Source organism: Stigmatopora argus, chromosome 4 (assembly GCF_051989625.1).
Source record: "Stigmatopora argus isolate UIUO_Sarg chromosome 4, RoL_Sarg_1.0, whole genome shotgun sequence".
NCBI classification, from domain to species: domain Eukaryota; kingdom Metazoa; phylum Chordata; class Actinopteri; order Syngnathiformes; family Syngnathidae; genus Stigmatopora; species Stigmatopora argus.
The window spans coordinates 2,377,797-2,391,035 of record NC_135390.1 but is presented as its reverse complement, the minus strand read 5'-3'; the positions used below and the strand labels follow the sequence as shown (position 1 = coordinate 2,391,035).

The 13,239-nt window shown below is 45.5% G+C and overlaps 1 protein-coding gene across 6 annotated transcripts in view; it reads left to right on the top strand.

Annotated features, from left to right (window-relative positions):
* Positions 1 to 13,239, top strand: part of ascc3 (activating signal cointegrator 1 complex subunit 3) — a 228,603-nt gene that overhangs the window by 69,553 nt on the left and 145,811 nt on the right. For all 6 annotated transcript variants that reach the window (XR_013300078.1, XR_013300079.1, XM_077599236.1 and 3 more), the window contains exon 11: positions 3,504 to 3,680. Coding sequence is in view for 4 of the 6 variants with exons in the window: in XM_077599236.1 (XP_077455362.1) it covers positions 3,504 to 3,680 (177 nt within the window). In the remaining 2 variants the exon portion in view is untranslated. The remainder of the gene's footprint in view (positions 1 to 3,503; positions 3,681 to 13,239) is intronic.

Genomic DNA, 13,239 nt, shown 5'->3' with positions numbered 1-13,239 from the left:
GTTCAGTGACCTCTTCAGTATTGTATCAGGACTCAAGCCTGATATGATCGTCATTACTGAAACTTGGCTAAGCTCTGAAGTGCACGACGCTGAGATAAACCTGGAGGGCTACATCTCCTTCCGGTGCGACAGGCGAGACAGACGTGGTGGTGGAGTTATCATCTATGCTAAGGGCGAGCTAAAGCCCTCCCTTTGTCCTCTCCCTCCCGCTGCTCAACAGACCGACTTCTTTGAGGTTGTGCGATGCAATATAACTGTGGGCGGAGTCTGTCTGCCTATCTTGGGAGTCTACCGATCTCCACAAGCTACCGCCGAAGACGACAACCACGTGATCAGTGCAATTCGCTCGGTCTCATCACACCAGGACTGCCTTATTGTTGGCGACTTCAACGCACCATCAATAGACTGGAGCGACGTCGTCTGCTCATCAGCCGACCGGTTCGACCAGGCACTTCTCGACACAGTTGATAACTGCTTTTTAACACAGCATGTTGCAGCTCCGACGCGCTTCCGCAGTAACCAACGCCCGTCTCTTCTGGACCTGGTACTCACGTGCTACCCGTCGTCGGTATCGTCTCTCATCATCCTCCCGCCGCTCTCCATGTCTGACCATGTGGTGCTCAAGTTCAACTGGCACGCAACAATTCCGGCCTTACAGAGCGAGATGCTTCCGAAGAGAAGGTTTGCTACCCTGAATCATCACGCACTGGAGGAGGCTTCCGAGGCTGTTGACTGGGCTTCCTTCATGGAGATCACTTCAGTCGGCGAGCTGTGGGCATTGTTGAAACAATCCATACTCCGGGTGACTGAGCGCTCAGTACCATTGTCGATGCCACGGCACCAGAAGCACAAACCCTGGGCGACGCAAAAGGTGAAGCGGGAACGGACTCTCAGAGATGTTGCTTGGCGCGAATTCCAGGAACGAGGCACGGCAGCTGCATATGAGGTCTATAAGCAGCAACGAAATAGGGCAGTGTTCACTGAAAGGCAAGAGCGGAGCAAGTATGAGCTGAGGTTGGCGCAGTCATCTCGTGCAAACCCCAAACGCTTCTTCGCCCATGTTCAGGCCAACAAACGTCTGCACAATCAAGTGGTTAAACTCAGGGATGCTGATGGAGTCGGTGTCACGGATGCAGAGGGGCAAAGCTCTCTTTTTGCTAGGGTGTTCGCAGGCATTTACAAAGCCGATGATGGGCGACCAACACCCCCATTTGCTCGGGATGTTCCCCCAATGCCTGCAGTTGCCATTACACCTCCTGAAGTCTACCGAGCCTTGATGTGTCTGGACGCCACTAAAAGCCATGGTCCGGATGGTATTCACCCGAGGGTCCTCCAGGCACTCGCTCCGACCATAGCACTTCCCCTCGCATATCTCTTCACACTGTCCTTGCAATCAGGTGAAGTCCCCGAAGACTGGAGACGGGCCGTCATCTGCCCTATCTACAAGAAAGGAAACCGAGAGGACCCGTTGAATTACCGACCGGTCTCCCTCACTTCAGTAATCTGCAAAATGTTAGAATCAATTATCAAAACGTCCATGATGGCCCATCTCCAGAACACAGCGTCGATCTCCGATAGTCAGCATGGATTCGTGTCCAAGAGATCCTGCCTCACCAACTTGCTGATGATGGAGGAATGGGTCACTCAATTAATGGACAATCGACAAATTGCCGACCTGGTCTTCCTGGACTTCGCCAAGGCGTTTGACTCGGTCAACCATCGCTTGTTACTCCGCAAGTTGGAAGCGTATGCGATTCACCCAGCGGTCGTGAGGTGGATTGATGCGTTTTTGGCTGGCCGCACCTTTCAAGTACAAGTCAACGGCATACTTTCAGAGACTCACAACGCCCCCAGCGGTGTCCCCCAAGGCTCCGTGCTTGGACCACTGCTGTTCGTGGTGTTTGTAAACGACCTGCCAGAGCACATCTCCCAGCGGGTTCTCCTCTTCGCCGATGATGTGAAGCTCGTTGCTCCCCGGAGCGACTACGAGGACCTGCGTAGGTGCCTTCATCATGTGTGGAGTTGGTCGAACCTGTGGGACCTGCGGCTCAATATCACGAAATGCAGTCATCTGGCTATTGGGGCTCCTCCTGATTCACCTCTTGACTTTGAACCGGGACGCCTGGAACTGGAGCGAACTCAACGGTGCAAAGATCTGGGCATCATTGTCGACGACACGTTCAAACCAACGGCCCAATGCATCCAAGCAGCCAACAAAGCTCGTGGAGTACTGTTCCTAATGTTCCGGTCCTTTGCCGTCATCACAGCAGACATCTTCCTTCCGTTGTATGTTTCCCTGGTGAGGCCCATTCTCGAGTATGGGATCCAAGCCGCATCACCGTACCTCGCCAAGGACATCCAGCATCTGGAGCGGGTCCAGAGGCTTGCAACGAGGATGGTCCGCGGCCTCAGCTTAATGTCTTACGAGGAAAGATGCCAGCGACTCAACCTGCCGACCCTTGAGGCTAGGCGTCTGCGAGGGGACCTAATACTGGCCTACAACATCCTCCACGGTATCTACAGCGTGCCCCGCGACCTCTTCTTCACGCCCGCACATGATCGTGGTCTGAGGGGTCATCCGTGGAAGCTGTACCCTCGCGGGTTCCGGTTGAATCGGCGGAAGGCTGCTTTTTCAGTGCGCATCGCCGGTCCTTGGAACCGGCTTCCGCAGGGTGTGGTCGAGAAGCCGACGGTCGCCCAGTTCAAGCGGGCTCTGGATGACTTTTTGGCCGTGAACCAGTGACTACACCGCGTTTTGTGCACATTTCTTGTATCTTGTTACATGGCCCTTAGCCTGGTGCTTTTTCTTGCCAAATAAATTGATTGATTGATTGATTTAAATGGCCTCAGAGAAGTCTCCAGCTGTATTCACTCATAATCACTCACAAGAAGTTAAGAGGCCATGCTATGAAGCTCATTTCACTGACACAACTTTCTAAGTCACCAAAATTGCCAATTCGTGTTGCTGTATGTATATTTTTGACCCAGCAGATTTGATCACTTTTTCTGTTAACCCATAATAAAGTCATAAAAGAACCAAACTTCATGAATGTTTTTTGTGACAAAGAAGTATAGAAGTATCTGTTCCAATCACTCTATCAGAGAAAAATCAGAGTTGTAGAAATAACTGGAAACTCAAGAGAGCCATGACATTATGTTCTTCACAAGTGAATGTAAACTTTTGACCACAACTGTATATACGTGTATGTGTGTATATATATATATATATATATATATATATATATATATTTATATATATATATATATATATTTATATATATATATATATATATATATATATATATTTTTATATATATTTATATATATATATATATATATATATATATATATATATATATATATATTTATATATATATATATATATATATATATATATATATATATATATATATATATATATATATATATATATATATTAATTGACAATGATCAGTCACAATTTCTTTACCCTGATTAAATAAACCCATATTTTTGACTATCAGGTGGAGTCCACCCAGAGTATGATTAGGATTCTTGGATTGTCAGCCACTCTTCCAAACTATCTCGATGTGGCTACCTTCCTGCATGTTAACCCGTACATTGGCCTCTTCTTCTTCGATGGTCGTTTCAGACCTGTACCACTCGGACAAACGTTTGTTGGCATCAAAACGACTAACAAGGTAAATCAAAACTTGCAATGTTGTTAACTGTTTTTTAATGTTTATTGTGATACTGTTTTTGGTACTTATTCAAGTCAGTTGGTTTGATCTAAAACTTCATAGCAAACTCTTAGCTATACTCAGAGTGCAAAATCCTACAACAAAGCCAATGTATTGGCTCTGCACCACCGACAAAGGTCATCAGCATCTGAAGTTTTGTGCCGACAGCCTCGACTAACATAAACGAACTGTCACAGCTGATTAAGTCGTTCCATTGATGTTGAATAGATAACAAACTTGGCATATATATGCTTTGTTTTGGCACCCTTTGGTGGTACTGAGATGGGTCTCAGCTCCGCTCCCTCCCACCACAGTGGCGTGTGACCCCCGTCCCCAAAAAGGTGTGAACACCCCGGATTTAGATGATTGAACAGATACAGGTTCAGACTCAGCTACTCGTCTACTTGCTCATCATTCTGCAGAAATTAATGAGCGTTAATTTGAATATTAGCAACATGTTTCCGTTTAGGGGGGAACATCCAAATAAGGAACTTGTGTTTGACTTCTAGCAGTTCTTGTTAAATTGCTTAATCAAGTGCTTTAGAATTCATGTCTCCTTCTCCAAGCCTCGCCAGTTGTTCAAAATCCAGAGCAAGAAGATCACACGTCTTCATATCTCAGGATTTTAGATCAGGGGTCTCCAAACTATTCCAGAAAGGACTGCAGTGGGTGTGGGTTTTTGTTCCAACCTATAAGAGGAAACCTTTCCACCAATCTGGTATCTTAGAGGTGCTTCTTGTTTCAGCAGAAACCTCATTGGTTAAACTGTTTGTGTTGGATCTGTTGGAAAAAAAACCTGCACCCACAGACGCCCGGAGACCAGTTTGCAGACCCCTGCTTTAGATAATCTGGGCTCAGAGGAAAGAGGAATTTGAGGCCTAAGATTCAAGGGTAAATTTGCAGGACAATAGAGCACAATGCTTTGAGCAATAACTACATGGGCTAGACATTAAACATATATTATATATATATATATATATATATATATATATATATATATATATATATATATATACACATATACATACATACATACATATATACATACATACATATATACATATATGCATATATACATATATGCATATATACATATATACATACATACATACATACATATATACATATATACATACATGCACATATACATACATACACATATACATACACACATAAGCACACATATACATACATACACATATACATACACATATAAGCACACATACATACATATAGATGTACATGCATGCATACGGTAGGTCTTAACACAGCCATTTTTTTTGTTAAAGAGCCTGACAGCTGATGGGAGGAAGGATCTGCGGAAGCGCTCCTTCCTGCAATGAGGGTGCAGCAGTCTATTGCTGAAAGAGCTTCGGAGAGACTCCACAGACTCATGCAGGGGGTGGGAGGTGCTGTCCATGATGGACATCATCCTGGTCAGCATCCTCCGCTCTCCCACTTCCTCCACAGAGTCCAAAGGACAGCCCAGAACAGAGCTGGCCCTCCTGACCAGCTTATTCAGCCTGTTCCTGTCCCTCTCCGTACTACCGCATCGCCAACAGACCACTGCATAAAACAGTGTCCTCAGCAGTGTCCTGCACACTCCAAACGACCGTAGACGCCTCAGTAGATAGAGGCGGCTCTGGCCCCTTTTGTACAGGGCATCTATGTTTGTGGACCAGTCTAGTTTGTTGTTGAGGTGAACACCCAGGTACTTCAAATTCTCCACGATTTCAATGTCTGTACCCTGGATGTTCACCTGAGTGGTCTGTTGAGGATTCCTCCGAAAGTGGATGACCATTTCCTTTGTCTTACTGGTGTTGATGTAGAGGTGGTTTTGCCTACACCAGTCAACAAAGGCTGTGATGACTCCCCTGTACTCCAGGTCGTTCCTGTCCGTCACTCGTCCAACAATAGCGGTGTCGTCAGAGAACTTCTGGAGGTGGCAGGTGTCTTTATTATGTTTGAAGTCTGATGTGTAGAGGGAGAAGAGGAGTGGGGAGAGCACTGTGCCTTGTGGGGCCCCTGTGCTGCAAGCTACCACATCAGACGTACAGTCCTGGAGTCTCACATATTGTGGTCTGTCCGTGAGGAAGTCGATGATCCATGCGGCTAGATGGTTCCTTACTCCAGCCTCTTCCAGTTTCCTTCTCAGTAGGACCGGCTGAATGGTGTTGAACGCACTGGAGAGGTCAAAAAACATCATTCTCACCGTGTTCTCCAGGTGTGAAAGAGACCTGTGCATCAGGTAGGTGGTAGCATCTTCCACACCAATGCCTGGACGATAGGCGAACTGCAGAGGGTCCAGCTCTGCATTCATCAGGGGGCTGAGGTGATTGAGGATGATCCTCTCCAATGTCTTGATCAGGTGAGAGGTTAATGCTACCGGTCTGAAGTGGTTTGGCTCCCTGGGGTTCGCAGTCTTTGGAACTGAGACCACACAGGAAGTTTTCCACAAGGTGGGGACCTACTGCAGAGTGAGGCTGAGGTTGAAAACATGCAGAATCACTTTGCCAAGCTGATCCGCACACTCTCTCAGTAGTCTGGAGCTGAGGCCGTCTGGACCGGTAGCCTTCCTTGCCTCGATCTTCTTTAGCTGTTTTATCACCTGATCGACAGTAATGCAGAGGGGGAGGAAGAGGAGGAGGAGAATGAGGGGGAGAGTTGCTTCTGAGGGGAGTGGGGGCAGGACTGAATCTGTTAAATAACTGATTCAGTTCATTGGCCCACTCCCTGTCTCCGGACTCCGGGTCTCTCTCACTGTTGCCTCCATGGCCCGAAATGGTCCTCAAGCTCCTCCAGACCTCTTTGGTGTTGCCTCTCTGGAGTTGGTTCTCCAGCTTCCTCCTGTAGATGGTCTTTCCCTTCCTTATCTCTCTCTTCAGCTCCTTCTGGACCATTTTCAGACTCTCTTTCTCCCCAGACCTAAAAGCCCTCTTCTTCTTGTTCAGGAGGGCCTTTAGATCCCTGGTGACCCATGGCTTATTGTTGGAGAAACAACGGACCTTCTTGGAGGGTACAATGTTCTCAACACAGAAGTTAATATAATCTGTGATGCAGTGGGTCAAGCTGTCAATGTCTTTCCCATGTGAATTGCACAGCACCTCCCAGTCAGTGGTCTCAAAACAGTCCCTCAGTACCATGCTGGTCTCCTCGGTCCATCTTTGTATGATCCTCGTGGTAGGTTTTATTTTCCTCACCATAGGGATGTAGGTGGGGATCAGATGGACCAGGTTGTGGTCTGAGTGGCCCAGTTGGGGGAGGGGGACTGAGCTGTATCCCTCCTTTGTGTTGGCATACAGCAGGTCCAGAGTTTTTTGTTCCCTCGTGTGGCACTTCACATCCTGAGTGAAGGTGGGGAGAGTAGAAGCCAAGGGAGCATGGTTAAAATCACCAGAGATAAAAAGGAGAGACTGGGGGTGTGACGTCTGCAGCCGGGACACAGCAGCGTGGAGCAGCTCGCGAGCGACTGCCGCATCGGCTGAGGGAGGTATATACACAGTTATTACGATAACGTGCGATAACTCCCGGGGGATGTAAAACAGCCTCGGGCTAACAGCTACTAGCTCGATATCTAGAGTGCAAAGTTGCCCCTTCACAGTAATATGCCCGGGGCTGCACCATCTACTATTAATAAAAACAGCTAGTCCCCCACCTTTCTTCCTACCGCTCTCCTCAGCATCTCTGTCCGCCCTCACCAGCTGAAAGCCATCCAAGGAGACGAGAGAGTCCGGAATTAATTCATTCAGCCAGGTCTCCGTGAAGCACATAATGCAGATTCTCCGATATTGTCGTTGTTGTTTGGTAAGCGCCGTTAGCTCTTCCATCTTATTGGGGAGAGATCTTACGTTCCCCATAATAATAGATGGAATGCTGGGTCTGAAGCATCGCTTTCTCTCCTGACATTTTTGTCCAGCTCTGCATCCTCTTCTCTTCCTCTTTAACTCAGCGGGGAGATCCAGGGGAATCCAGGTGTTGCGTAGCGCTAACAGCTGATCCTTTGTGTAAAACAGCGTCGGCATGGCTGAGTGGGTCAAAAATGTAATGTCCAGAATTTGCAAACTTAATAGATCAAAGACTGCCTCTCGCACGAGTAGGACTGAATACTGTCAAGTCAATACATACCAACTGTCAAGAGGAATGATTGTTTTGTAAGGAGGTGAAGAAAATTTTACTAATGTATCCAAAACACCAAATTCAAATAAAACAATCAACCTAGCAAATAAAATAAGAACATAATGAATGAAATCGGGATCTTTGCATAAGTAACCCAATGTGCGTAATCACTTCTGCCAATGTTTCAAATGTTTTGGCAATCATGACTGTTGAATTAAATCCACTCTATTTTGCTATCAAGAGAGTACTCTAAAGTGCACCTACCTGGCCTATAAATTTAAAACAAAATGATACTGTCATCATCACATTTGCAGATTCAGTACAAAGCGTTTTTTATACTAAGTATCCGAATCAAAAATGTTGAAAATAATGTCAAAATTCACGTGGAAGATGGGACTGTCACTCAACTCAGCTCCAAACAAGAAAAATGGAGGGTAGTGGGTGGTGGCCGTCCGTTTTATCCGTAAATAAAGCTTTCTGAGCAAACTGGGCGGCTGGGACCGTCAGTGAGGGTGGATTTTTTTTATTTTTTCTGAAATGCGAGCTCCGGGCGACCTTATGGCAGAGGCCCTCGCCTTTAACCGAAAATAGAACTCGCTTAGCAGACTGGACAGCCGGGAGACTCTGGGTCCCATAGCTGATAATGCAATTTCCCACGAATGATTGAAAGTGCAAGCTCTGGGCGACGTTACGGTGGACGCCACCCCCGCCCTTGTTCAAAAATAGGCCGGCTAAGATGGCTGGGTGCTGTAAAAGAAGAAAGTGGAAGTTGAGATTCCATTCAAGTCCGGGAAGCGGGCTGACGGCGTTGCTCTTATCCGACAATAGAGCTACCTGGACGGGTAATTGACGGCTGCATGGCGCGGAGGAGCGGTGTGGAAGTTTAATTTCCCCCAAAACAATGACAGCAATGAAGATGAAGAATATGGTCTTAGTTCTTTCAGAGATCTCAATAAATGTTCAATATGGCATGCAATTTGCAGCAACGGCTCTTGAAGATTGATAACAACATGGTCATAGCCATGGAATATTGCAATCGACTTGACAGTTTCATGTGCTTGTACCAAAGCATATTCGTACCAAAAAAGAAACAGCAGTCACAACTCCCCATCAACATCTTCCTTGTGTGCCGAAAACCTCTCGCAAAAGCTCCCCTATGTCGCCGCCTGAAGATTCTATTGATGACAATGCCTCTCGAAACCTAAAAGACTTGGACTAAAGCTCTTAATAACCTGTTTTTTTTTTCAAATAAATGTTTCCCATAGAAAATAACAAAATTCAAATTAATCTGTTCCCACCCTCTGAAAAAAAAAAACAGGATATTATAATGGAAAAACATATTTTTATTTGTTCTAATACACCACCAACTCACAAAGTAACAAATACAGTAGGGCAAAAAAGTATTTAGTGAACCACCAATTGTGCAAGTTCTCCTACTTGAAAAGATTAGAGATGGCTGTAATTGTCAACATGGTAAACCTAAACCATGAGAGACAGAATGTGGAAAAGCCCCAAGAAAATCACAGTTTGATTGTTATAGAATTTATTTCCAAATTAGAGTGGAAAATAAGTATTTGGTCACCTACAAACAAGCAAGATTTCTGCCTGTCAAACTTCTAACGGGGTCTAACGGGGTCTTCACTCGTTACCTGTAGTAATAGCATCTGTTTTAACTCATTATCGGTATAAAAGACACCTGTCCTCAACCTCAGTCTCTCACACTCCAAACTCCACTATGGCCAAGACCAAAGAGCTGTCGAAGGACACCAGAGACAAAATTGTAGACCTGCACTAGGCTGGGAAGACTGAATCTGCAATAGGTAAAACGCTTGGTGTAAAGAAATCAACTGTGGGAACAATTATTAGAAAATGGAAGACATACAAGACCACTAATAATCTGGGGCTCCATGCAAGATCTCACCCCGTGGCGTCAAAATGATAACAAGAACGATGAGCAAAAATCCCAGAACCACATGGGGGGACCTAGTGAATGACCTACAGAGAGCTGGGACCACAGTAACAAAGGCTACTGTCAGTAACACAAAGCGCCTTTATTATGGATTTTGCGTGAATCTCATTCACTCCGGAAATGGGACAAGGGTACTCCTGAAATGGGGTCAACGGAGGTTGGCAGCTCTGCACTCAAGCGGTCAGGGCCATACATTTAGTGCACAGACAAGGCACACCGACAGAGTGGGCGCATCGACCATTTTAGAGAAAATTTTAGACTTTTAAGTGCGCCCTATAGGTGTGAAAATACGGTACTTGTATTGGATTGGATTGGATAACTTTATTCATCCCGTATTTGGGAAATTTCATTGTCACAGTAGCAAGAGGGTGAGAATGCAGATACAGGAAAGGTGTATTTACACATAGTTACAAGTTAGACAATACCGTCCCAAAGGCCGCAGAACAACAAAGCAAAGTATATGGGATCATTAAGAATCATTAAATCAAATAATTATGACAGAATAGCAGCAAAAACACAAACCGAGCAAGAGCAGACGGAGCTACCGCTACCGGCTTCCACTTGAGCGGGGCCATCGTGGTTGCAGTAGCAAAAACGGATCCAGACTCAAGAAAAAGATGTTGTATTTCTCTATAAGCGCGAAAACATGTAGTATGGTAGTAATAATAGGGGTGATCCTACTTTTACCGATTATTGTGGCCTTGTCTGGTCTACATTATCAGCGATACACAAGTACAATAATCAAGAAGTGTACTTATTAAATGTTACAGTTATAGCCATATGAAAAGACTATCTAAATATAATCTGTAATAAAAATTGTAAATACTTTAAGTACTGTCCTCAGAGTTAAAATAGTTCCTCTCCGCTTAATTTAAATAAAAAAACAGGTTATTGGGAGCTTTAGTCCAAGACTTTTTTTGTCAGATTCGAGAGGCATTGCATCATCGATGCACTCTTAAGGAGGCGCGGTAGGAAAGGAAGCTGTTCAGGAGGATCTTTTGCAAGAGGTTTTCGGAACACAAGGAAGATGTTGATGGGGATGTTTTGGGGACAAATATGGCGATTGCCATATTCCATGGCAATACCCACGTTGTCATCAATCTTTGGAACACTTTGTTTCAAACTGTCACCCATATTGAACGTTTCTTGCCAATTACTCAAAGTACTAAGGCCACGTTGTTTATATTTATTGCCGTCATTTTTTGGGCTGAAATTAAACTCACACTTGGCTCCTCCACGCTGTCCAAACGTGTTACCTCCCCACAGAGCTCTATTTTCGTATGAGAGCAATGGCCTTTTAATCATTTCTGAGAAATTCCACCATCAACTCTGCGGCCCCAAGACTACCGGCCGTCCAGTCCGTTGAGTGAGCTGTGTTTTCAGATTACGGCGCCGGCGTTCACCGTAAGGTCAAAATCTAATCTAATCAAAAGCCTTTATTGTCATCATACACAGCAGCATATAACGAAATTGGTGGTGCTAAGCCACAAAGAGCGTTTCCCAGTAAAAAAAAAACATAAGCAATATAAAAATATAAAAAGTCACATCCTGACAAGGTAAATTCTAAAATATTGCACAATCTATAATATTGCACATTGTTATTGCACACCCAGAAGTTATTGCACAAAAGGGTATGTGTGTCGTGCTAACCCAAGTTCAGAGTCCTGATGGCTGTGGGAAAAAACTGTCCTTAAGTCTATTTGTCCGTGGTTTGTGAGGCCTGTAGCGTCTGCCAGAGGGCAGCAGCTGGAACAGGTTGTGACCAGGGTGGTAAGGGTCCCTGACAATGTTTCCGGCTGGCAATGTCATCCAGTGAGGGCAGAGAACAGCTGATGATCTTCTGGGCGGTGTTGATCACTCTCTGCATGTTTTTTCTCTCTGCTGCCGTGCTTCCAGCGTACCACACTTTGATGCAGTATTCCAGGATGCTTTCCACATTGGCTATCGAATGTTACCAGAAGCTTAGTGTCCAAGTTGTTCCTCCTGAGTACCCTCAGGAAATGGACTCATTTCTGGGCCTTCTTCACCACTGCCGTGGTGTTGGTAGACCAGGAGAGCTTGTCCGTGACGTGGACCCCCAGGAATTTGAAGGACTGGACCCTGTCTACGCATACTCCATTTATGAGGAGTGGGGCCAGATCTGTGCTGCGTTTGCGTTAGTCCAGGATTATTTCTTTTGTTTTCGTGGTGTTTAGTGTGAGATTGTTCACCAGACACCACGAAGACAGTTTGTTGACCTCATCTCTGTAGGCAGAGTTATCCCCCCTGTGATGAGTCCGACCACAGTGGTGTCATCGGCAAATTTGATGATGGAGTTAGACTGGTGGGTCGGTGTACAGCCGTATGTGTACAGGGAGTATAGAAGAGGACTCAGTACACAGCCTTGAGGGGAGCCAGTGCTCAGTATAATGGAGGAAGAGAGGTGGGGACCAAGTCTTGGCGCCGGACATTTTGTCGAACGGACAATTCGTCGCCAGATTCGCTCGCTCAAAATTATAATTACGAGAGAGAGAGAGAGAGAGAGAGAGAGAGACAGTGAGAGAGAGAGAGTTTACTGTTGAAATCGATCAACCAGGTAATCTCTCGCTCTCAAAATTATAATCGTGAGAGAGAGAGAGTTTGTAAATGTCAGAGCATTAATATCTAAATATCTAATATCAAAATTATCAATGGGTTGCGTATTATTGGCGTGTGTGTACATGTTATTCGTCGCCGGATTCGCTCGCTCGCTCCCGGATTCGCTCGCTCTCAAAATTATCAATAAATTGCGTATTATTGGCGTGTGTGTACATGTTATTCGTCGCCGGATTCGCTCGCTCGCTCCCGGATTCGCTCGCTCTCAAAATTATCAATAAATTGCGTATTATTGGCGTGTGTGTACATGTTATTCGTCGCCGGATTTGCTCGCTCGCTCCCGGATTCGCTCGCTCTCAAAATTATCAATAAATTGCGTATTATTGGCGTGTGTGTACATGTTATTCGTCGCCGGATTCGCTTGCTCTCAAAATTATCAATAAATTGCGTATTATTGGCGTGTGTGTACATGTTATTCGCTCCCGGATTCGCTCGCTCTCAAAATTATCAATAAATTGCCTGTTATTGGCGTGTGTGTACATGTTATTCGTCCCCGGATTCGCTCGCTCGCTCCCGGATTTGCTTGCTCTCAAAATTATCAATAAATTGCCTATTATTGGCGTGTGTGTACATGTTATTCGCTCCCGGATTCGCTCGCTCTCAAAATTATCATAAATTGCCTATTATTGGCGTGTGTGTACATGTTATTCGTCCCCGGATTCGCTCACTCCCGGATTTGCTTGCTCTCAAAATTATCAATAAATTGCCTATTATTGGCGTGTGTGTACATGTTTTTCAAACTACGGCCCGCGGGCCATATACGGCCCGTTAGGCTTTTTAATCCGGCCCGCCGACGTTGTC